This window comes from Hordeum vulgare, chromosome 6H (assembly GCF_904849725.1).
Source record: "Hordeum vulgare subsp. vulgare chromosome 6H, MorexV3_pseudomolecules_assembly, whole genome shotgun sequence".
In the NCBI taxonomy this organism is placed as follows: Eukaryota; Viridiplantae; Streptophyta; class Magnoliopsida; order Poales; family Poaceae; genus Hordeum; species Hordeum vulgare.
Genome location: NC_058523.1, coordinates 159,565,570 through 159,592,140, shown reverse-complemented (window position 1 = coordinate 159,592,140; position 26,571 = coordinate 159,565,570). Strand labels below are relative to the sequence as shown.

At 43.7% G+C, this 26,571-nt stretch overlaps 1 protein-coding gene across 2 annotated transcripts; it reads left to right on the top strand.

Moving 5' to 3' along the window:
- Positions 1–24,732, top strand: LOC123403271 (methyl-CpG-binding domain-containing protein 9-like). Of its 2 annotated transcripts, none has more exons than XM_045097220.1 (11): positions 1–754; positions 9,504–9,589; positions 9,926–10,248; positions 10,418–11,548; positions 11,644–12,336; positions 13,121–13,429; positions 14,451–14,786; positions 19,905–20,003; positions 20,286–20,798; positions 21,993–23,873; positions 24,068–24,732. In XM_045097220.1, exons 1-11 carry the CDS (start codon positions 90–92, stop codon positions 24,311–24,313), a joined length of 6,282 nt encoding a protein of 2,093 aa, XP_044953155.1. In that variant the 5' UTR covers positions 1–89; the 3' UTR covers positions 24,314–24,732. The 2 variants fall into 2 exon arrangements, with proteins under 2 accessions (XP_044953155.1, XP_044953154.1); XM_045097219.1 differs by having other exon boundaries at positions 1–757.
- The last annotated feature ends 1,839 nt before the right edge of the window (positions 24,733–26,571 follow it).

The following is a 26,571-nucleotide window of genomic DNA, read 5'->3' as shown; positions in this document are numbered from 1 at the left end:
CCCTCCCTCCCTCCCTCCCCTCTCCGTCGCTATGCCCGGAATTCGAACCCTAGCCTGAGCTCGGGCGCGACCCTGATCCCCTGCTCGCCATGGATCGCCCGCCACATCTCGACATCGACCTCAACGAGGCGCCCTCGCCCCCGCCGTCGCCGCCGGAGGCGGTTCCCCAGTCACCGCCGCGCGAGTTCGCTGCCCCCATTTTTGCTCCTCCGCCTCCGCTGCTGCTGACGCCGCCGCCGCCACCCCAGCCCCAGCCTCCCGCCAACGCGCAGGCCCAGCTGCTGCTCGCGCACCAGGCCCGCGAGATAGCGCTGGCGTACCACCGTGGGGAGTCGTGGAGGTTGGCTGCTGCTACGGCCATTGCGGCCGCGACCGCTGGTTCGTCGGTGGAGGTGCCGCCTCAAGCGCAGCACCCGGGAGTAGCGGGGTGGGGGAACCCGCCGCCCCCGTGCGCGTCTTGCGGCCTCCCCGAGCTTCCGGGGGCCACCATTATCTGTGACGCCTGCGAACGTGGGTTCCACGAATCCTGCGTCCACGTCTGGGGGCCGCTTATGCGCCAGCCTCCGCCACCACCGCTGCCCACCCCCCCTGGAGTGCGGCGGCCTCCGGTGGCCGTAAACGAGGACTGGATGTGCCCAGCGTGTGAGATAGGTGGTGCCCACTCCAAGCGCTGGAAGCTTCGAGCCGTGCCGCTCGACATCAATGCTGCCCCACGGGAGGATCCTGTTGCCGTCACCGTCGGAGACATCACCAGGCAGTTATCTCATCTCCCTCTTAATAATCTCCTTATGATTTTAGATCTTTTAATCAGCGAATTTTATATATAGCTCTAAGAAGTAGATTGTTCTTCATGAAACGCTAGTACTTTGCAAATGGTAATGCTGAGTCCAATCGAGAACGTGTCATGATCGAACCTTGCTATATGCTGATGTTTGGTTTGCTACTTCTTATGATTACACAGATGCACTTGCTATCAACATAGCATATGAATCTGGTACGTTCTTTGGATTTTTCTACTTTGCTTGACTGTTGATAACACTGAGACCTAAATGACTTGGTTTAAATGCTATAATTAGCAACTTGTAGCAGTGGCTTTCTAAAGCATTAGTAAGAATGCAGCACGGTGTTGCATCTTCTTTTAGTGGCTACTAAATTTAGGTATTACACCGAGTAATTCGTCGTTGCTGCATGTCTCTCCCTGATTTACTACAAAGAACAGGGTATATGAGGTACTGCAGCTAATTTGATGCTTTCACCCTTTCACAGCAATGAGGGCATGCACAATGCTAATTTTATTTTGTTCTAGTTGTGGCACTAATTTGATTTGTGTTATTAGTTTACTGAAGTAAGACACCTGCATGTTTGGGTCTTGACAGGCACATGCAATTCAGCCTTAGGAAAATATAAAATCACCACGACTTGCAATCTGCAGGAGAGAAATTTGGAACTGTTTTTTTTCCTTTCATTGTGAAGGTATCTTATTGGTTTCTCTTGCATTGTTGCATGAGATTGCTGTCTGACATTTTCTTTATTCAAAATTCTAGTATGGAAATTTGCACTAGTTCTCTCTAAGTGAATCATGAACTCTTTTGTGGGTTCTCTTTCGGTCCATTAAGTTCCGGGTTAGGTATCACTTAGCATGTTCCATTAAATGAATTAATCTACCGGGTTTAGAAGAGAAGATGATTTTGATTGGTGTGATTAATTGAAGAATGGATCACTAGTAATGGAGTAGAAGGCAACGAAGCATCGGCGACGAAGGTGTTTCGTTGCCGAGTTGCAGATAAAAATTAATCGGCAGGAAAAGCTAGATGTGGATTTTTTTTCAAAACAATGAGCTAGCTTTATTGATTGATTGACGATAGTACAATGGCTGGACTGCCACCAACTAAGAAGATCCAAAACCAGAACTTACATGAAGGTCCTTTTGATCTAATGTCTGATGTTTTTCCATGTCTTCGGTGACGAAACCACAAAAGATCAAACCCGCACAAGCCAGGCCAACCTTATAGGTTTGAAGAGCCACATGAGTTGGCTAGCTCAAGTGGTGAGAACCTAATATGACCGAAAACACCATGGTTGAGCACACACCCCTTGCAAGGCAGGCTGCCAAACTGTTGCTCGGACGTACAACTAGTAGAGAAGGTGCAAAGCCCAAAATAATGAGCATTGAGAAGTACTAGCTCTATGAGGTAGATCGTGATGGTCACACTAGGGTGAGGATGGAGTTGGGAGACACCATGGGGCCACCACCACCAAACACAAGCCTAACAAAGAAGGCACCTAAACTCATAACCAGATATTGATCCTTACCTCCTAACGGTGTATGGGATTTCCATAGGAGAACTTCCATATTGTAGATCTATGGGAATCCTCAGGATTGAGGATATACTTGGTTTGCTCATGATCACATTTTTGGCCATATTTTCTGGATTGAAGATTCTCCTATTTGCCGATGGCTTCATGGTGAACTTGCTAAGAGGCATTTCCTACTTACGTAGAAAAGCCTATGCTTGAGAGGAAAACAATAAACGATGAAGTGAAATTATCTCCCAAGGCTACATTCTCTTGTCTTGATTTGTGCCTCGTCCCATTCAAGGCGCAGCCACGCATCTTCTTTCGTATGACATTTACCGCGTCGTGATTTCCTTGTGCTCACCATAGATTTTGCCATCAAGTCTCCTTGGGGCAGTTGAAGGCCAACAACAACAATATGGTGGCCATACTTGCCCATGGACACCTTTGAGAACATCAAACCGCCTACAAGATGTCATGACCATATAAGAGAGTGCGCTGGAAATGTTGGCCACGATAAAGGAGCAATGGATGACATCGTGTGATGTCGTGATGCCACCCCGCCACCAACACCTTCGGTGTTGGCAACCACTGCTACCCTTGCACACATTGTCATTTTTTCCGAGAAAACGCAAGAGATCCTGCATTTTTCATTGCATTGAAAAGAAGGGGTTTGAGTTACAATCCTCCCAGGAGGCAGTTACAATATGTTATTTGGAATCAGTGGACATCCCAAGTTTAGGGGGTGATAGCTCTAAGTCCTAATGCTTCAGCACACGCCCAGAGGGCTGCCTCATCTTTGATCTTTGTAAGTCATTCACCAAGGGGCGACCTCTGTCGAACACGCAGTCCTTTCGATGTTTCCAGAGCATCTAGGAGACGGGCAAGGTTGCGGAGGCAAGGCCTTTGCGCATAGGCTTGGGGTTGAGCTGCCTCGCGGATTGCCACCAAGCATTGAGTGAAGGCTCCTTCTCGGGTGGGAGGAGGGGCATCCTTTGCCAGCTCAGCGTCTCATACCAGACCTGCCGAGAGAAGGAGACCCGCTGAGAGAAGGGACAGGCGAGGAGGAGGTGATGCATGGTCTTAGGAGCCTGGTCGTAGAGGGGCAACGTGCGGGGTGTTGCAGGCCGCGGTGAGCGAGTTGGTCTACGGTCCAGCACCGGTCAAGGTTAGCTAGCCAGTGGAAGAATCAGACTCGCGGTGTCGCCGAACACTTCCAAGTGAGCTTCCAATCCGCAGGCGGTGGAGCCGTGGAACGTGGCTAGGTAGGCAGACTTAGCGGAGTAGATGCCGCTTGCGCTCCATTTCGAGGTTAGACAGTCCAACTCGATGGAGAGAGTCGCACGCTTGATCTTGTGTCACAGTTGGAGGCATTTGTCGATTTCCTGGACGACAACTGTGCCATGGATGTGTTGTTCCCATTGATTAACATGGAGCCCGTCGGTGACAGTCTGGAGCTTCCAGCGACGCTTGGGGAGACATGTGTACATGAGGGCATGATCTCACCGACAGAGTGCCCATCGATCCTCCCAGAATAGGGCTTGCATGCCATTCCCTAGCAGCATGGTGGTGGAAGCAAAGAAGAAGGCGTGCTCCTCGGTGTTGAATTGCAGGTCAAGGCCACCCTAGGCTTTGGTATTGTCCGTGCTGCTGAAACAAAGCCAGCGTGTGTGCTCGAGGTCGTGGACGCCGAGTCAACCTAGTGAGATTGGCTTGGGGACGTGCCGTCAGTTGACATGGCAGTTTCCACCATTAGCTTCTGTGTGTCCGGCCCAGAGGAATTCTCTCTAGATTTTCTCGAGCGCCTTGATTGTCTTCTTGGGGGGTGCCAGCACTAGTAGGTGATGGACGGGGATTGTGCTCAGTATTGCCTCGACGAATGCAAGGCGTGCGGCCTTGTTCATGAGGCGCGCCTTCCATCATGGCAGCATGCCGATAGTCCTGTCAACGATGAGCTGCAACTAGGCAGCAATGGGTCGCCGAATCGTTAGTGAGATGCCCAGGTAGGTGATGGGAAAATCCACAAGGGGGCAGCCCAGAAGGTCAACGGCTGGCGCGGCCTCATAAGTGTCACATCAAATCAGGGTGGCGGAGCTCTTCGAGAAATTGACCCGAAGGCCCGAGGTGCGCCCGAAGAGCTGCAGGATGTTCTTCACTGCCATAATATCACCAATGGGTGGCAGAAGAGGGCGTATATGAGACGGCGGGGATGATTGAGTTGCCTATTTGTTTACCATTGGCGTCTCTGCTAAAGAATAGGAAGTATGATATGATCTCATGATTAGCTTTTTCACACCTTAGGGTGTTACTCATCATCTGGCTGCGTGGAGCATGATCGGTGTCATGTAGCCTACATGTGCAAGTGCAGTGGATTTGATCGGACACTACTCAGACCATGCCCTATACCACATTATTTTGTTGGATTCAGAAGCGGAGCGGATAGCACTAGGATGTAGATACAAATACAGCTGATGTCGGAGGTAGACTAGGCAGGTAGCGTAATGCCTCAATCTGATAATAGACACAAGTAAACGGGTAATACACACATGCGAAGATTATTTAAATGTCGTGACAAAATGACAAGAGTAATGGGCATATAGAACTACAAGGTGATATATAACAACTATAAGCACATAATAAACTCTAGAAGGCGGTAAACTTCCACAAGTAAAATACTAGGGACGCAACCACACCACGTGATAAATAAGTAACATTCATATGACAAGTTTGTTACTAAAGTTCTATGAAAGTCGGATTATCCTATTTAAGAGGGTTGGATAATCTTGCTAAAAAACTCCGTAATCCTAACACCATTGGATATTAGGAATAATATATCTTGTGTGTCGGGTTTGGAATCGGAGCAGATAGCGTCTAGATGTAAAAAACCCTCTTACCATATCTTATCTATACATTGGATTCTAAAATGGTCCGGTTTAATAATTATCCAAGTCACATTCCCTTACATGTGGGTGACCACAATATCATCTCTTAGTTCCGTTGCATTATGGGGCCACAACCTATGGCCTCGTGGAAATACAAGCTGCATATTTCCTCGCATGGTACCAGAGGTTACATTTAGGGATTTGATGTTTACTCCTAAAGCCGCAACTCGTCTCCCTCCTGATCTTTTTTTCTGGTCTTCTCTACCCGAGTTCCTCCCGATCTCCTCTCACCACTGTCTTCACCCCATGTTCCTAGCCGCTGCATCCTCATGTTCCTAGCCGCATTTGCATCACCTAGATTCACAATTGTTGCCCGTCTCGCTGTAATCAGGTTCCCACTGGAAAGCCACTCTCGTATGCCGCCGGGCCTCCAACCCCCCGTCCCCTTTTGGCCTGTCCACACACTTCTATCAATTGTAAGGGCCAGTTCTTTTGGGGCTTCTTGCTGGCTGTGGAAATAAGCTGCCCTTCCCCAGCTCATTCTATAAAATTTAGGCTTAGGCTTATTTAGGTTCTAACGCTGGCTCTCACCCCGCACCAACGGCTCTCTCCCAGGTTGCCTATGACTGGATCCGTACCTCGCGCTGCCAGTGCTAACGGGATCTCCTCGCAGCCGGCTCTCAACCCGCACCGCCGGCTCTCTCCCCAGGTTTTTGGCAACTGGATCTGTACCTCGCGCTGGCGGTGCTAACTAGATCTCCTCGCGCCGCCGGCTCTCACCCCGCACCGTAGGCTCTCTCCCCAGGTTGCCGACAACTGGATGTGTACCTCGCGTCGCCGGTGCTAGCGGGATCTCCTCTTCCCCGCGTTCCCCAAGCGTGTGACTTGGAGCTCCCTCCTCGTGTCTCTTGCCCAGCCTCATCTTCAAAAGGTGAGCCCTGGTTCCTCCCTTTCTCTCCCGGTTTCCCGATGGCTGACGCTGAGCAAAAGGGTCAGATTTGGTTAAAGTTTTAGATTATGGTCATTTTTGGCTGACCGTTCAATAGAGGGTTAACTTTATGAATTCTCACGGTAGATACCGCCTTCTCGGAATCCGAATTTGTTCTGGGATGAAATATCCAAATCCTACACTGGATTCTGCTCGATATTGAATTGCCTTCTTCTTGAACGGCTCACTACTGGATATGACTTTGGATCGCTCAGATAGTATCCGTCCTGTTTCCAATCCTGTGTCCGGAGAGTGCTGTGGGGATGGAGTTGGGCATCCAGTAATTTAGCTCTCTACACGAACGGCTTGCTTTTCTGCTCTTGAATTCTTGTGGGGAAGAGTATAATGCAGTATCTCTCCAAAGCAGTTCCTAAGATGGATTGGCGAACATCAATTGCATGGACCACACCACCTTGGTCATGTCTGCTGTTCCTCGGCCTATTGCAGTCATATGCTTTTCTTGATTCTGGTGTGTGTGTGCGCGTGGGCACCAAAGCTGTAACTTGACTCCACCGGGGTTCACAATTTCAGAATTTCTAAAGAACATGCCACTTGGTGGTACTGTGAAATTTCCGTGACTTTTTACTGTCAAATTGGAGCATGCACTTTGATAACAAAACTTTAGCTCTAATGTTTTGCATTATGAATTCAAATTTCAAATACTAGTAAGGATTTTTTTTTCTGGGTTTTATATTGCCATGATTTCCTTTCTCACTAAAAACTATTGGGTTCCCTGCCAGGCTTGTTAATCCTCGGATCTGCCCCTGTGTATTTTATAATCTTGGAATACTACAACCATGTGCACATCATTAATGAGGAATAAAGATGTAGAATAAAAGTAGCAAAAATAGGCAGATATAAATTATATGAAACATGCTGCTGTTGAGGTAGAAGGGGCATCCGTTAACCAAGTTATGTATAGAAACCACTAATTACTTATTCTGTTCTTTCAACATGACAACCCTCGCATGGTTGCAAATTTTTCTGATCAGTTCATATGCATTTACCCAATTGTTAGCAAATGACGCCTTTCCTTTATTAAAGCATTTCAATATCATATACAGCATATAAGATTATAAGAGCATTTGTGAAACATGTACTGCTTAGTGATGGATTGTGACCTGATTTGAAGTGTAGGTTAGTCCTTTCCTATTTTGGCTATGTTATTCCATAATTATTGAAAGGATGGTCTCCTTTGGAGACTGGGACATGGTCACGTGTCAGATTGCTTGGTTCTTGTATTTTGAAAAGATATATTTCACACTAAATTTATAGAAAAAGAATGCCTGTCAGACTTTGGGCTGTGGCAGGCGCTGCTGGACTTAGAGTAGTCTTTCCCCCCACCTGGGACGTGCATTAGTTCATGTTCTAGGACTGTAAACCGCCTCCTAGGAGGGCTGTAACATTAAACTCTCTCTTTTCAATGCAATGAAACACAAAGATCCTTTGCGTTTTCTCAAAAAAAAGAGTATGCTTTCGAGCATCAACCCTCACGCATGCCCTTTTTTGCAGTTTCTCATGTACTTATTTTAATATCACGTTTAGATCCACATAAGAAAAAGGCTTATGTACTTACAGAAGTTGTTCAACGAGGTGTCCCTGCACCAAATTGTTCTACTTTATATACAGCCAAGTCTTGTAAGATATACATGCTGGAATGGTGACGTGGAATTTGTTAGAAGTATTATCTTTTTATTGTAGTCATGGCACATTTTTCTCGCGTTCCTTTATGGAGGTAATATAAACTGAGTCCATACTCCATTGGCCTTTCCCTTTATAACACCAATCGCCCCGAGAATCAATCTCCTTGATAAAAAAGAGAGCAGGAAGGGAAAAGGAAAGAGCGAGAACCCTTAACTTTGCCCTCACCCTTCTTCTGCCAATCAGCGCTGAGATCTCAGCTCAGTTGACAGGAGTTGGTGTGATCTGTGAATCTGTGCACCTTGAGGTAGACCTAGTCTCCTCTCTCTCTCTCTCTCTCTCAGGTGTGGTAAAGGCTGGGCTGCACATTTTCTTTTCTTCTGTTTGTTGTTTTGGGGATTACTCCTGATTCTGCTCTCACCGTTGTTCTGCAAATCAGCCCTGGAATATTGCTTTAGCTGATGGCAGATCGGATGGTCTGCAAATCTATGCATCTGGAGGTGTAGATCTAGGTATTTTTCTCCTTGCAGGAGATGGGGGTGGGCGATGTCTCCGAATTTGTGCAGTGTGTCTGTAATTTCAAACTTTTGCAATTGAAATATCACTTCAGCTGCTGGCAGATCTGGTGATCTGCAAATCTATGCATCTGGAGTTGCAGATCTAGGTATCTTTTTCCTTGCATGAGGTGTGTGGGGGTGCGGAGGGCTCTGAGTTCTAGAATTTCTAACTTTTGCAATTTATTAAGTGTTATACCTGCATCATCATGCGTACTGAAGTTGGTAACAAACATCAAAGTTTGCTTTATTTATTCTTGCCTATTAGTTCTGGTACATGCATAGATGCTGTACAATTTCCCCACCTTGTTTGGTCTATTGTGATGCTAAAATTTAGTCACATATTATTTGGTGAATCTTTCTCTTCATTTCATGGACAAAGTTGCCCCAGTGTTCATTGTCTCCTTCAGCAGATCTTTTGATCTTCTTAAATCCTCATGGTGTACTAGATCCCATCAGTAGCCCATCCACAGATGGTTGCAAAATTTCTGCAGCCGAGTACATAACTGTAGTATAATTTCAAAATCAAACATGATTTGAAGCTAACCATTTCTATTTTTAGCCCACCATCGTTCTGTACAATGTTTAGTTATCTTGATGATTGTTGTTCTGTACCTTTAGTGATTTTTATGGCGTTGAATTTGCTTAATCGAGTTGTCTTTGCACATCAGTGTGTTAAGAAGCTTATAACCATAACTGTTGAATAGGTTGTGCCCCAATAATTCTCAGTAGCACTGCAAACTAAATTGCAAAACAATCAAATCATTATTGTCCTTTCATTGTTGTAGACTACATTATGTGCTATGCTGAAGAGAATAAGCGCTGAAAGCATGCTTGCGTTTAATATAGCCGGTTCATTGTGTTACAGAGCAGTGCTTTATTGCCAAGTGGTTATTGTTTTCTTCTTGAAAGATCTGTTCAAAGGAAAAACTTCTGATTTCTTGAAATTCTGCTTTTTGCAAGGAAAAGTGAAACTAAAAGTAACTTGTGGCAGCTATTTAGCGATAAACTTCATAAGCTGGACTGTTTTTGGGTGCTCTGAAATAATAATATCATAAATATTATAGGAAGTTTTCTAATAACCCTTGTTGTACAGACATTATCATCAGAAGAGAGTTAATATTTTTTTTTTGGTCCTCGCAGAGTAGCTGTTGCTGGTGGAGCTCATTTGACCGAATTGGCTACTCCACGTTTTGAGGGTCTGCAGTTGAATAATACAACTCCTTTTGGTAAGGATATTAGAGCAATCATATGTACTGCAAGAGAGACGTATTTGCTTCCTATTGGAGATTTTCCACACCTTTTATGCACTGTAACTTTTTAGACAGCAATTTGCCATTCTAACCATCAAGATCAACTTCTGCTTGCCCTCGTGTTCAGTGCATGTATGGCCACTTAGGCGTAGTATGTGTTTATCCATAAAGGGAAACTTAATTCCAGTTCCAAAAAATTATGGGTCGTTGCTAATGTTTTGAAGCTATACCTGTCTGGTCTCTAAAAGGAACTATTGACCATCATTGGTGATGCATCTTATAATAATCCCACTTCTGGCTATCATGTTGCAGATGGGAATCTCTTTATGCCAGCATTTGGTCTTCCTCATTGTTTTAGCATGAGACAACAATTTCCTCCTGTGGATCAAAATTTCATTGCTGATGGAAACATAGAACAGAGGTCAAATCATACACGCCGCAGGAGAAGAGATTTTCCACAAACATCAGCACTGCCCAAGTTTTCTGAGAAGCACGAGTTTGGAAGTTCCAGCATTTTGATGGAGCCATCATCTTTTACGAAAGCAACAGCCCCAAGTCCTACAGAAGAAAGAAACCCACTAAAGCCTCCAAAATTTCTTGTGGAAAATTGCAACCGTCAACCACATCATCACAGTGTGAGTATCTCATTAACTGTTTCAGATTTGTTTCTTCATCCAGTGTCCGTTTTAGATGTTATTGTTTCCCACTGGTACAGCCTTTGTTTTTTTATACTGCAGTTCTTTTATCTTTCGTTCACTTTGGCGCTGATTTTGATAATACTGCTTTTTTGTGTTGTTACTCTAGGTTGTCCTACCTGTACAATATCAAGATTTCTTTATAACTAGCTTGGGAGAAATCGATAAACAGGCAAGCTACCATAATTGCCACCAGATATGGCCAGTGGGTTTTACATCTTACTGGCATGATAGAGTTACTGGTTCACTGTTTGAGTGTGAGGTGTGTGATGGAGGGAGTTTTGGGCCTTTGTTTAAGGTCAGAAGGTTACCATGTTCAGTGTTCCCCCTTCCAGAAGCCTCGACCATTCTCTCTCAGAATGGTGCAAGAAAGGCCGATACAACTGAAACAACGGAAAGTAGCAGTTTTATTGGAAATGCTGCTAATGATATGGATGATGATCTTTATATGATCCTGGATGTTCCCTCTGAGACCAATCAAGATTTCTTATCATGTCTTACCAGTGATACGGAGGATAAAAAGACTTCTTTGGGTTGCAATGATGTACAGAGTTCAAATATGATGTCAAAAGTACTACCTTCAAATTCTGAGAATGTTCCACCAAGTAAGGAAGCCAATATTAATGACCAAATTGGTGAGTTTACATTTGAGGGAACATCCTCCTCTTCAGTATGGAGGATGATTTCTTGTGCTATGGTGGAAGCTTGTGAAAAAATGTACAAGGAACACGGGCATTTGGTATTCTCTTGCACACACAGCAGTGAAAATAATTTATTAAACAAGGGGAGTGGATGTCAGAACTTTGATGGTCCTTACGCTGCCTTAACTAGATTTTGCTCATCCAATGGCCCCAGTATACCACGAGTTATAGAAAAGAAGAATGATGTGGAATCTACTTATACATTACTGAAGAAGTGGTTATACCATGATAGAATTGGGCTTGATTTGGAATTTGTTCAAGAAATTGTGGAGTCTCTTCCTAGATCCAGGTCTTGCATAAACTACCAGTTCTTGTGCAATAGGGCTGAATTTCACTCTTCTATGACAGTTGCAAGTGGTTTACTTATATCTGTGCATAAAGATGGCCAAAGTAATGGAGATATGTCATATGGTAGACATGGTGTGGTGACTGGGCTACATGATCATGCTCAGCCCAGCGGTTCTAGCATCCGCGAGCTACCTCCGGGACGTCCTATTAGCAATAAGCTTCCACCAGAATCGGCGGGAGATGTTTTCCAGGTAGCTCTTTACATATCTGCAGGGCCGTACCTCTTTACATATGTGCATTTCCTCCTTATTCTTGCATCCATCTTCTCATTGAAATATTCTTGTAGATATGGGAGTTCTTGGGGCGCTTTGCTGAAATCATTGGTCTCAAAGAAGTGCCTTCATATGAACAATTGGAAGATGAACTTGTTGACCCATGGCCAGTTTGTGGAAATCAGAAAGAAACATTGTCGAAGGTCATTCAACAATGTAGGGATCACTCTTCACCTATGAATTCCCCTGCAAATGTTTCTATATCACATTCAAATAGTGAATCTGGTCTATCCAATAATGAAGAGATTGTGTCTGTGTTTATCCCTGTGGAAACCTCCTCTATGAAGGAAGCTGGTCAAGATAAATTGGCAGCCCAGACAATTGGGAGGTGCACTGGTGTAGTATTGCCTGGGGTTCACCTTGCACTCTTTAAGGTTCTTTTTGGTGAGCTACTGTCAAAGGTTGCGATATTTGTAGATCCAAACATTGACCCCAAAGAATCAAAACCCAGGCGTGGAAGAAAGAAGGACACTGAGAGCATCATTTCAGCAAAGGAATTTAACTTCGATATGCTAACTGCTAACAAGTTGACTTGGCCAGAGTTGGCTAGAAGGTACATGCTGGCTATTTCTTCCATAAATGGGTGCATGGACGTGTCTGATATTTCCAGTCGAGAAGGGGTGAAGTTATTCCGCTGCCTACAAGGTGATGGTGGCATACTGTGCGGAGCAGTACCTGGGGTTGCCGGCATGGAGAAGGATGCCCTGGTAAGCATTTTACTTATACAATTAGCTGAACTTGTGATTCATTTGGATCATGCCTTCCTTTCCTTCTTCAGTCAGGCATGAGTTGTAGCCTTTAGATTGCTGTATGCTATGGTTATTTGCTATCTGTTTTTAGATTTCTTCAACTTCTTATTTCTATTTAATAATATTTGCTTTGATTGCATCCCCGTACAATTATATCATCCACATTAACTCTTAATAATAGTATGTTTCTATGTTGTTTCCATGAGGAAAATAAGATACCCCTGTTTTATTTTGCTTAGGAAAAACTTGCTTTTTTGGGTTACCTGTCACCATTAATACCACTTTCTGGTTTTTAGGGTAAAACAACAGGGAATGCCATTACTCTGTATTTATATGTATTTTGTAGTAATAATAGAAAGAGGTATGTACAAGCCTAGCAAGGCGGGTATAATCAGTCGAGAGACTCCACCCATTTGTTTTTTTCTATGATTTTATTCAGAGCTTTTCCACCTGTTTGCACAAAATTTGTTGTTAAATCTTATCTATGGGGATAAGATTCTTGTTTTTGCTTATTTGGCTGGAGATATCTTGACTACATTAATTCCTTATCCAGCTGTGTGATATTTTGAGAATATTGAATATAATTTATAAGGATGCTATTTTATTTTTGTTGTATAATTTATCTATAGTTTTTGTTCTCTCACCAAGAGATATTATAAAATTTCCTGTGTTCTTATTTTAGACGATGGTAAATTCCTGTGTATATTTTTGCTGCACTGTAATTATTGTCTTGTATTTTCAGCTGCTTCTGGAGGCGGAAAATTTGATATGCAGTTCTATATCAAGTGAAGGAAACAAGGTTTTTATGATGGATTACAAGTACACTGATATGATAGATTCTGCTGAGGTGCCTATTGCTGATAATAGAACATTGCCAGATTGGGCAGAACCACTAGAGCCTGTGAGAAAATTACCGACAAATGTGGGAACAAGAATTAGAAAGTGTGTTTATGAAGCTTTGGATCGAAAACCACCAGAATGGGCAAGGAAAATTTTGGAACATTCGATAAGTAAAGAGGTCTACAAGGGTAATGCATCTGGACCAACCAAGGTTAGTAATGCTCCTGCAGGCTGCAGTCATAGGATTATTGCTATTCTAGACTGCGTTTATTTTCCTTTTTTTTAGTCTTGACCTGCTCTCAGTCCCTTAAAAAAAACTGTTTTATCAATACATCGGGTTGCAATGCTTATGGTGTTTTTCTCGTAAGAAGTATCGAGTTGCAAAAATATAAGTATGAGTTTGTGTTAGTTTATGTTTTAGTAAGGTTTGTTGTGTGGGTTGCGGTCTAGATTAGAACTCCTCATGAATTTTTCCCTTAGCCGGCAAGACGAATGCATAATTTAGGTTTTTTAGTTCCCCTAACACTTCTTTTGTTTTACTATGTTATGAGATGAAGTATTTATTGTATCCCTTAGTGACCGGGGATGTTCACTAGTGTCCCTGTACTCGCCCTGTAACTTGCCTCCTAGGAGGGTTGTACCAAACTCTTTCTGTTCAATACAATGAAACGCAAAAGTGTTTTGCGTTTTCTCGAAAAAAATTGTATCCCTTAAAAGGGATGACAGGAATGGTTGTAGAATTTTGTTTGAAAACCTGAAAATCAGTCAGATGATGTATTTTGTATTTACATGTTTTCTGCTTATATAGCCTGAGCAGGAAACTTCGGTTAACATGAACTTGCTGTCAGCATCGCACTTTAACCAAAGTTTTACTATATACTACTCCCTCCGTTCCTAAATATAAGACCTTTTAGAAATTGTACTATAAACTACATACAGATGTACATAGACATATTTTAAAGTATAGATTCACTCATTTTGTTTCGTATGTAGTCTCCTAGTAAAATTCCTAAAAGGTCTTATATTTTGAAACGGAGGGAGTAGCTGCCAGAAGAGGAGTCAGTGCATAGCACGGCCATGCTTATGTTGTATTTAGAGAAATGTGTTTGCTTGGTGCCTTATTAGACTTATTCTTTGCCATGATACTTTGGTCTATCTTTTAATTTGAGAACCCTTATGACTAGGGGACTATTTCAAAAACACACTAAAATATACTTTTTCACTTGTTACAGAAAGCTGTTTTATCTGTGTTGTCAGAGGCATGCCGTGTAATAGTGCCACAAAAACCTGAAAACCCAAGAAATGAAAGGAAAACTATTTCCATCTCAGAGGTTGTCTTGAAAAAGTGTCGTATTGCTCTGCGCCATGCCATTTCCTCAGATGAATCTAAGCTTTTTGGGAATTTGCTTGGAACTACTCTAATGAACTCTAATGAGAATGAGGATGAGGGCATCCTTGGATTTTCTGGTATGGTGCCACGCCCTTTGGACTTCCGCACAATTGATACAAGGTTGGCTATGGGAGCTTACTATGGATCTTGGGAGACTTTTTTTGAGGATGTGCAAGAGGTACGTTTTTCTTTATCATCCTTTTATATTATGCGATGGTGATACACATGGGATATTTTCTCAGATTTTCCATGGATGACTTTATGTGCCTGCAAATATTCCTGTTACGTTAGCTTGTGCTAGATGGTGACGTGGTGGTGCCACCAGATCATGGTGTTGGCGTGTTGCTTCAGGGTTATTCTGTTTCTTCACAGGAAGTTTCAGAAATGATGACTAGCTATAATCTGTTTTTGGAGATAGTTTGTCTGGGTTTCTCTAAGGCCTTGTTTGGTTGGAAGGGATTTAATCCACTAGTGGAATCAATCCACCTAGAAATTGGGCTGATCCCTGCTTGTTACCCAATCCACTGCAAACCAATCCATACCAAACCCACCTCTTCAGATCTCATTTGGTTCTCCCATACTTAGTTCTGAGTTATAAATGACACAGAGCAACATGTTTGGACATAGCATTTGAACAACATACACAATACTATCATATACGAAAATGATCTGCACCATATAACAAGATGGCAACAAGAATGCAGCACTAACATGAATAAACTGGTAAACAACCATCTCGAAACGATACGAGACACCATCTCCAATTACATATCATCCTTGATAATTCAGTACAAATTACTCAGGACTTTTGTGATCCACTCCACAAATAAATACACAAGAACTTGTGTTCCTTGATTGTGCACTTCTCGCCGATGTAGGTATCAATACAAGAACTTGCTGAGACCCTTGTTCTTCAGGTGGCATTTCTGGTTCAAGTAAAACAGAATAAGGGTCATGAACTCATCATTAAACAGACCCCATCATTTCTACAGGATGCATCACAACATGAGACCAATTTTGCAAGGCAAGAAACCATGCAAACTTTGAGGATGCATAATAACTTCCAAGTTGAAGAGAACAACCATACAAAATAAAAGGAAGGCTTAATCCCCAGTTCCCCACCATACCAAAACAACCATAATAACTTTGAAGTTGAAGAGATGTTCAGTTTTGTTCTACGTCTAGATTGCTAGAGCCCAAGTAACCCATGTTTAATCTTACTAGAAGTGTTAGCGGATCGGAAACCTACCCATCCACCAATAGCATCCATGCATTCCTTGCATATTCATTAGGATATATATCCACATACAATTTGAACAGCAGCCAAGAATAGTATAACTGCAAGAAAACGCAGGGGACAAACTGCGGTTTAATGGTGTGTTTGGTTGGAGGGATATCCTCTCAGGGACAGGGATAACCACTTTTTTCTGTGGTTGCCATGCGTTTGGATCTGGGGCGAGGAGGGACAGAGTCAACCAGATGCTGGGAATATTCTCAAAAAAAAGGGATGTGGCCAACTGCCAAAAACGGGCGGGCGGTGGCAACCACTCTGGGGCAGCCGGTGTGGCAGGGCGGGAGGCGGCCGGCGCGGCCGTTGCGGGAGGTGGCCGGCGCGGGAGGGTGGCCGGCGCGGGAGGGTGGCCGGCGCGGGCGCGGCCGTCGCGGGAGGTGGTCGTTGCGGGCACGGCCAGCGCGGGAGGTGGCCGGCGCGGGAGGTGGCCGGCGCGGTTTTCCAGCCACCTGGTTATCCATCCTCCCAACCACCCTAGCCAAACAAAAAAAAGGATAACCCTACCCTTACAACCAAACAAAAAAAGGGCTATCCCCAGCCACCTGGTTGGGGATACCCACAACCACCCTAGCCTATCCCTCCAACCAAACACACCCTAAATTTGCAAAGACAAGTAACCGAGTCAACCTATTATAGCAGCCATTAATAATGCAGTCTTGCTCAATGTGTGTGTCCAACTACTAGTCACAATACTACAAGGACAGTGGAGAAGACATACATGCAGTAATTCATTTTCTCTAACATAACCTACAGAGATCAGATGGAGAGCAACTGTACTAGAGGCCTACAAACATGCACATAGGTGAAAGTCCAGAAATTCCAAGTCCCAACATATCTTTAGACATGAGAACCTAACAAGTGTCCAAACAAAACAGTAGACAAAAGCAAATAGATCTGCACATATTTAATACTGGACTACATGTCAGCTTAGAAACATTTACCTTCTGTGAGTTTTGGTTACCATCTGACTACAAATAGACATGTGTGTGTTTGATCTTATCATTGTTCTTGCAACTAGTCACAGCCAGATCCTTCTACATACACAACTATCATCACTTCCTCGTCCAAGAAATGCAAAGACAATTACTAGAGACATGACAGATTTGGAGCCATGTGCGGGTGTTTGATCTACATGGGAACCTAACAAGTCTCCACATGAGAACCTAATTTGGAGCCACACAGATTTGACAAAACAACTACTATTCCATCACAGAAGGAATGAAACGGAAGCCATAGCCGCCTTGTCCGCCGCCGGCGACGGTGTTGGGGTGCAGCAGGAGGAGAGGGAAGGGAGGATTCTGTTAGGAAAGCAACTTATCTCTATTGATGGCCCAAGGGGCATATATATATTACACAAGACTTGAGGTGCAAGGAAAGTAAACATAGACTAATAAGGACTCCTAGACCAATACTAATACTTCCTCCCCCCCCCCCCCCCCCCCCCCTCAAATGCAAAGCGTATGCAATAGCATTGCATTTGAAGAAGTGTAATACTAGAAAAAAATGATAATCCAAATCTGCGTCTTGAGAGTGTGGGCGTAGCATGAACAGTCTTCAAAACCTGTCGAGTCGATAAAGGGGATAACAAAGAGATGACACATTAGAGGTAGACACCGCATCACTTGAAGATACAAGATAAGTATGAAGAGAAGATGGGTTGTCAAAAGAAGATAGCACTATCAAGAGAATAAAGTATTGCGCTGAAAATCATAGTCCATGACAACCGTCGGTGAAAGAAGCTCGGCGGATAAGGCACGATGGACGTAGATCGACAATGCAAAAGAAGTCCAGAAAATCCTATAGAAAACAACAAGTGCAAGTAGGCCACAAATGTTGCATAGAAAGGATCAGGACCAAAGAAAAGGCCGGCAGACAAAGGTATGGTGGACTTGCATGATGTGAGAAACACAAAATATCAACGGATTTGGTGACACAACGGAAAACAAAGAAAACTAGAAAACACACACTAGACTAGGGATGATGGCAGCGGAAGAGAAAAAATAATATCATGGCCGTGAATGCCAGAACCAAGCTCCTGGCTGTGAAGAGGGTTGTCTCTCTGAGCTAGACGAGTCAACAGCAAGACCAACAGAACTTGTTGAAGAAGAAACTGAAGCTGCAAGCAGATGCTTAAGTCGCACAATATCCTTCTCAGTCAGAGACACTACTGAAGGGGTCAGGGTAGAATTGCGAGTCCCTGAAGTCTCTGAACGCGCCTGGCGTAGATGTCATTTCTTCAAGTAGCAATCAGGCTCGAGGTGACCATTTGTGTTGCAGTAGCCACAGTGAGTACGAGAGCGATCCTTACCACCACCAGAAGAAGTGGGGAGGACTGGCGGGCTAGAGCGAAAAGTTAGTGCAGCAAACGAAGTAGCAGGAGCACGAGCAGCGAAAACAGAGGGAACATCAAGTAAACCAGCAGTGCGAAGAGAGTCAAGCTGACGCCAAATGGCAGAACTCTGGGCGTAGATAAGTATCGGGGGGAGCACGCGGAAAAAACCAGGTGTCCAGAGTGCAATGCTTCTCGATACAAGAAGGCAGGAAAGAAAGCTCCTCGGAGGGTTCGACAGCAGAGCCGAAGCGGAAATGAGTTACTTGAGGTGGATGCTACGGCAAGAGACGGAGTGAAACCGGTGCCTCAAGAAGTACTGCATAGTCGCGCTATTGCTCATGCTGATCGCTCTTCTCTTCTACATGATGGTTTAGATAGGGATGATGAAAATTGTGGGTGTGCCATGACTTGTGTGTATCGCTATTTTTGAGATTTGATGATATTTGTGTTGGATAAATGTGTTGGATAATGATGATGATGGTATAAATGACGAGACTACTTTATGTGTATGATATTATGAGAATAATGCATGTTTATTATGATACGATGAAATTACTGTTTAGAGCATGCACAAATACGTAGAGGGGGCGTAAATACGACGGGAATTAAATATTGAAAGCAGGAACATTAGCAGTAGCGCTGGAATATTAGCAGTAGCGCTGGCTTAGCAGTAGCGCTTTATTTATTCCAGCGCTACTGCTAACGTAGATACCAGTAGGGCTTTCAATCCAGCGCTACTGCTAACAGGTTAGCTGTAGCGCTGCCCCCCAACGCTACTGGTAAGAGAAAAACCAGCGCTACTAGTAGGCTTTCTCCTAGTAGTGTTAGCCTCACGTCGTGGATCAGTTCCACGAAGACAGGCCAATTCTTTTGGCCCCTATGGAACAGAGTGGATTGCCATGGTTTGGGCAGGTATTTCCACGCCTTGGGCCAAACCAAACTGTCAAATTGTGATCCACATATAATACTTCCCTGCCGAAACGACCCATGTGGATCGGGCTGCGATCCCGCAATCCACATGGTTTCTGATGTAACCAAACAAGGCCTAAATGGGCTTTTGGTTACATGATGTCATACCAGTTTACTGTTAAGTGTCTCGTCTGGATTTCCCTAAATGGGCTTTTGTTATATGATGCTACACCAGTGTACTGTTAAGTGTGCATTCTACTACACATCTAAAGCTGGCATGAGTGCAACTGCTTCTCATGCTAAACTAAGCCCATTGACTGCTGCAGTATGAATTTACAGTAGAGAGAAGCCTAATTTTAAGCCTTATGATATCTATGTATATCGTTGATATTCATGTTGGCAATATAGTAATGCCTGTTTATCCTGAGCGATTCTTATGCTCATTTATATTGACGGCTGTTTCCTTATTGATTGCCATTGTATATTCCTAAACTTTGATGTGTGTTGGTTTATGTCCATCCAAGGGATATATTCATGCACAAAAAAGGTGAAGTGTTGTGATACATGAGCCACATCTGTTTGGTTCAGAAAAGTTGGAAATGATTTCTGTTCATTCACGACTCATGAGCACAGCTACATTAGCAAATTTGATGTTCTATTTGGTGAACCTACTAGAACAGCATTTGCTAATTTATGTCTCTAATTCAGCAGTATATATATTTAGTTCTGTGGTCAAATTATGATGCCACTATGTTTACCTGCAGGTAATCCGTAATCTGCACACTGCATTTGCTGATCGAGCTGACGTAGTGGAAATGGTTGCAGAATTGTCTCAGAGTCTTGAATCCTTATATAAGACAGAGGTTTGTTATCCCTTTCTGTATCAATCTATCTAACGCGATTTAGTCAACCTATCTCACGCGATTCCATAATTTCATTTCATATGCGTTTATGATCAAGATGATATTGCAACTAGAAAATAAAATAAATGGGTCACTGAGTTAGCTTTATACAATGTCATTGAGATTACCTATGCTGATTTGAGTTTATATTAGCTTACTGTTCAATTTTCTGTTTACTAAGTTATATTACCAGGGATTTTAATAAACCTTTTGGCTTTCTCTTCTTTTACATGGCTGGTGCAGGTGCTCGACCTTGTTCAGAAATTTGATTGTCACCTTTCTAATGAGAATACTGATTCAGAAATCCAGGAGGAGCTACAAGATATTCTGACTGCAGCAACCAAATTACCTAAAGCTCCATGGGAGGACGGTGTTTGCAAAGTATGTGGCATTGATAGAGACGATGAAAGTGTTCTCTTATGTGATGAGTGTGACTCAGAATATCATACTTACTGCTTGAATCCACCACTAGCTCGTATACCACAAGGAGACTGGTTCTGCCCATCATGCATGTTAAAGCCAAAGAAAAAATCACGTCTTGATCAGGGTGCTCAGGATTCGAAACGACAGCGAAAAGGTGCAGAGTCTAATGCCTTTCATGACAAACCATCGTGCATGTCAGGTCAAAAGAAATCACATCTTGACCAGGGTGTTCAGGATTTGAAACGACAACGAAAAGGAGCCTTCCACGACATACTTATTAAGTTAGCTGCAGCAATGGAACAAAAGGAGTACTGGGAGCTTAGCACACAAGAGGTATGTGTTTTCTCTTCTATGTTTCAACTAGATATCTCTATTGTTTAGTGTTTGGAAGTTTTAGTTCTTTGTGTATTGCACATTTTGTTGTATTCCTTTATATTAAGAAAAATGAAATGGAAGAGTTCAGTCCAGTAAAACCAAATGGAGCATTTTCCTCATACAAAATTTAAGATGGTCAGATCTCATTCCCTAGTTCGACCAGCATTTTCCGATTGGCATGTCCTGCTATGGTGGTAGGGATGTTGGATGCATAGGCACCTGAAAATCGACATGTTTTAGATTTGCTGGTATTACCTGGGGTTTCCTTGACTTATATATTTTATAACACTTCGCAATTTCCCGCCTATCATAGTGGTAGATGAAATGTTTAATTTGTGTTAGCTCTGGTAAACTTCTACATGCCACATATATTCTGTGTGTTAGATTATCCCTGTATTGTCACAACCATCAAAACAAGGTTAATTATTCAAGCGTTTTTGGGTATCTTATATATGTGGCACCTTGTGCAAACAGCTGAAGTCAACATATGTGTATGGTGCTATGGTGCACCCCAAGGTCTCGTAGTTTTGAATTCTTTGATCATCTTCTGAACCCCCCCTCCCTCACTACCTTCTTCAGAACTTCCCTTCCCCTAGTCTATGCTAGGACAAGACGACAGCTCTTCTGCCATCTTGTTACCTGAAAATGGGACCATGTTTTCAGAAAATTTCAACACAAAATTTGGGCCCCTTCATTCTCAGATTGAACTTATTTATTCATTGACATATGCTTTGCCATGTAAACAGAACAATTTGGCTTGGTGTATTTATGATTTCCCTAGATAATTGTATTTGGTGCAAAGAGATCTTCAAAGAAAAAGGTAGAAGGGATAAGCGGAATGATTTTCTCCGACGCCTTGTACTGTCATACTCTAGATAACCACATTGATGTTTTAATTGGAGCTTGATTTTATAAATTTAGCTCTTAGCCGATGTCTTGGACGATTTTCCTTAAAAGTTTGCATGGAACTGTGGAGGGAGTATGTTGGTATTGTGTTTTTACTCATTTGGCCTGATATGATTTTACTTTGTCAGGTCTCAGATCATCTTTTCTCCATTATTTTATGGTATACCTAATAATTTCTTTGTGTGCTGATTTTCATAGTGGACAAAGTGACAACCTACAGTGTCTAACATTTTCATTAAAATGCAGAGAATAAATATGCTGAAATTTCTGTGTGATGAAATGCTTAACACAGTCCTGGTAAGAGAACATATAGAAAAATGTCCAGATAAATTGAATGATCTCCAGCAGAAGTTTCGTGCTTTGAATTCCGAATTGAAAGATTTGAAATATAAGGAGGAAATGAGGACTTCATATGCTAGACAAAGCAGATGGGGCAAGACTGAACAGCACATTAGCAATTGTTCTGGACTTGCAGAAAATCAACAGAATGAAGTGGCCATAGCATCAGACCATGTTGAAGAGTCTGAACAGGGTAATACTGGAGTTAGCCTCAACCACCCAGCTGAAGGGAGTCCTCCTGGGCAACTAAATGTTGGCAAACCTTGCAAAAGTGACAATGGCATGCCTATGGTTGAAGAAAATAAGTCTTTGGGACTTTCTGAACAACCATCAGGGACAGGTAGTGACCTGATTGAAGGGAACATTATGAATGAAGGGTCGCGTGATAACTTCAATTTGGTGGACACTCCTATTTCTGAAAGAGAACCAGTAGCTACACCTCTCAATACACCGGGTGGGGAGTTGCCTGATGAAAATGCTAGCACGTCCCAAGATAATCTGAAAATGTCAACAACTAGATCACTTGAGCAAGGTGCTGATAATGGTGAAATGGATACTTTATCGGACGAGATTTCAAAAGTGCAGGAGTCAATTGGCACAGTAGAGTCACAGCTTAATATGTCATCCCTCAGAAGAGATTGTTTGGGAAAGGATTCCTTGGGTCGATTGTACTGGGTTTTAGGACGATCTGGTAAACGTCCTTTGCTGGTCGCTGATGGAAGCACGCTGATATGCAAGGAGAGGGACATTAACATGGTTAATAGCTACCCCCCCTCTACTTCTGATTGTAAAGGATGGAATTCTGCATCTATTGTCATTTATGAATCGGATGAAGAAATCCGTAGTCTTGTTGACTGGCTAAGGGAATACGATCCAAGGGAGAAGGAGCTGAAAGATGCTATCCAGCAGTGGCAGCGGCATCTTTATCACCTGGGCAATTTTGTTCTCAGTGATCCTCCAGTATCCAAGGGGGCGAACAGCGAGCAGCAGCTTATGGACCTTCCCAGTACCAAGGCTGGAGCAATTTTGGAGAAAACATGCCGCTGTGACTGCTTAGAGCCTATATGGCCTGCTCGACACCACTGCATAGCATGCCACGAGACTTGCTCCACATCAACGGAGTATGAAGAGCATGCTGGAAAGTGCAATGGAGATGTGAAGGAGAAGGATTCCGTTGATCCTAGCTCCACTGCTGAGTCCAGAAAACTGAAGTCATGCCCATATGACTTTGAAGAGATTTGCAGAAAATTTACCACGAATGATTCAAACAAGGAGATAGTGAAGGATATTGGACTTATTGGATCAAACGGAGTTCCGTCTTTTGTCCCGTCACCTGCATCTTTTCTTGAGCCTCCAGTTATTCTGCATAAAAACAAAAAAGATGACATCCCAAATGATTGGGTTTCCTCCTTAGAGGAATGCCAGACAATGTCTGCACAAAAGTTAGGGCAGGAGGGGTCCAATTCTGGTCAAAATTGTCCTGGTAGTACGGGTGATGAAAATGTGTCAAAATCTAAGAAGGCCGCCTCTGATAGTACTTCCTGTGAGGAAGCATCTTCTGCAACAGACAAGCCAACAAGATTGCTAGCTGTTAATGGTGGCTTGGTTCCGGAGTCATCATTGAGGCCTGTTATAGGAAGAAACTCTCATATCCTAAAGCAGCAAAAGATAAATTTGCTTGATATAGATGCAGCGTTGCCTGAGGAAGCTTTGAGAGCCTCAAAGTCTCAACAAATAAGAAGGCGTTCATGGCGTGCTTTTGTGAAGCATGCAGAATCAATATCCGAGGTGACTTGATCTATTTATTCACCTTCGTGCCACGGAAAACATATATCTATTTACTAATTTATTGTTATTAATTTCTGTGCCGATTATCTAGTGTCCATTAAGAGCTCTCTAACATCATCTCCATACAAAATAAAACGCTTGAGAGCGCTGATATTATCCATTGCACTGATTAGTTGTATCTATGCCTCTTTCAGATGGTACTGGCGACCAGTGTGTTGGAGAGTATGATAAAATCTGAGTTCCTGAAGAATGATTGGTGGTACTGGTCCTCCTTCACAGTAGCTATGAAGACCTCAACTGTATCCTCGCTCGCTCTCAGGATCTACACCCTTGACGACTGTATCATGTACACCAAGGAGCCTAACACCATGCCGGCTGACAGTACAAAGGTTGTAAACAAGGGGAAGAGGAGGAAAGAGCCAGAACCATCAGGGTCGTAACCAAACTTAGAAGTTCCGCAGACGGTGCAACAATGTGACGCTGTGGTGATAGAGATGGTATAGACAGAGTCTTTGGTTATGTGGTCCCTTGAGCTTTTAGGGCTATTCTGGTGTTCCTGCAAGGGTGCAACCTTGACCGTTCATTCTAATAAGCCATATTTACCAGACTATAGTTGTGCACCTTAGATATGTTAGGGCCAGAGAAGAAGCAAAATGCGTTGTTTCGAGGATGGCAGCGGCAAGAGCTGGCATTTAATTTTAAAGCCAGGAGCAGCTTGCATGCGAGCGTAGTTTTTCCTTTGGGACAAACCTGTTTTGGCTTTCAGGGTTACATATCATATATGTCAGGTGCCATTTGTACCCACCTTCACATGATTGATAGCATGTGGCGGGTAGTGGTCGTTACCCTTTCTGTTAAACGATACATGTTTTAGGTTTTCACAGCATACAAATTTGAACCGAGAATTTCACTAGAACAAGCTGGCAATTTAAAAGAAAAATTGATGCTATGAGTATATTCTTATGACAAATCTGATGTACTATCTTCACTTGACCAGTCCAGTTAATATTTATACATTAGTATTCAAAGTTAAAACCATTTTAACTGCACATTTTGAGTACGTCATTCTATTGAATGTCCATAGCATTCCCCTTCATTCTTGTATTTGTGTTGCAAGATACTGCTTATGGATGTTCTTGTAATGTCCTACTCACTCCGTCACATAATATAAGAGCGTTCTTGACATTACACTCCCTCTGTTCCATAATATGAGAGTATACTCTCCGTTTGAAAATATATTAACGGTTTAGATTTTGGATTATAATGAGCAACTTTGACCGTTAGCCTTGTTGTAAATATGTGAGTAAATAATTATATCAACTTTGTGTTGTGAAACTATTTTTATTATAAATATATTGGTATGATTCCTATATAACAAATAAAAAAGTTCAGGGAAACATTTAAAGCCGGCTTGCAGAACTTTCGGCTGGTTTGTGCTCGTTGTCTCTGCATTCGTTTCCCTTTTGTCTACGTGCGCCCGCGGGTCATGGGTTCCACCCTCGCGCATCAGCTCTTATCAACAGGCCGCAATACCGCTGATCCACACGATCCCCATCTTCTCCATTAGCTTTTTCTTCGTCTTCCCCTCGAGAGCTTGCACCTGCCTCGCCTCCCGCCCGTGCTGTGGGCATCTTTTTTTAGCTCCGTTGAGCCTCACCATCTGTAGGACTATCCTATTTTGTCCATCCCTTCTTGCTCTTTGATACCAGCTCTTACTAGATCTGGCCATGGGAAGCCCGGCCTGGTTGGCCTAGTCGGACCCCACCCAGCCTGTCCTTGCCCACGGACCGGGCTCGGGCCTCGATTTTGAGCCCGACGGCTGGGCCGAACCGGGCCAGACCCGTCATATTTACATTTTACCGAAGAGGTCTCGCTCGAGGCCCGATAGACTATCAGTGACGGGCCGGGCTTAAAAACCAGGCCTGACGGTCACGCCGAGCCGGGCTCGGTCCTAGTTTTTTTTGGCTTCGACTTGGTTAGGCCCGGCCCGGCCAGGTACACCTCTCACCAATGGAGCTACTACCGGCAACACTAGGAGCTGCAACAGGTAGCCGGAGGAGCTACATGCGGTCATACCGAGCTGCAACTGAACGACAGAGGAGCTACAACCGGTCATGTCGGGAGCTGCAACCATCAGATGGAGGAGTTACAAGTTGATAAGCTGCAAACCGATGAAGACCGTGCTAGAACCGAAACACGGGGGTGTTGCAAACGACACACGCCTATGCTGGAACCATCCATCTCTGGTGCTGAACCAGCGCGCCCCTTGCCGAGACCGCACTTCAAAAATGCTGGAACCAACAATCTTCGGTGTTGGAAGCATGCTATGAAAATGCTGGAACTAGCCATCTTCGGGTGTTACCACGACGACGCCTTACGGCGGAGCTGCAACATGCGCCTTGTTTTGCTGGGACCGACAATGCAATTTGCTGCGTAAGGCGACCACTGGCGTGGGGCAGAGCAACGGCCGCCGCCGACGACGCCACCCACCAGTTGAACGTCTTGACACTGAAAAAGTTTGCTATCTCGAATCCTTTTTTGGTGCAGCCGGTGTTTAAGTTTTTAGCACTAGTGAAGAAGAAAGCTTTTAGAGCATCTCCGCCCCGCGCCCCCAATAGACCTTCAAGGTCTTTTTTTGTCGCCGACGCTAAAAAAGGGCCCAGTCACGTCCGAGGAGTCCGTTTTTCATCGATGAGGG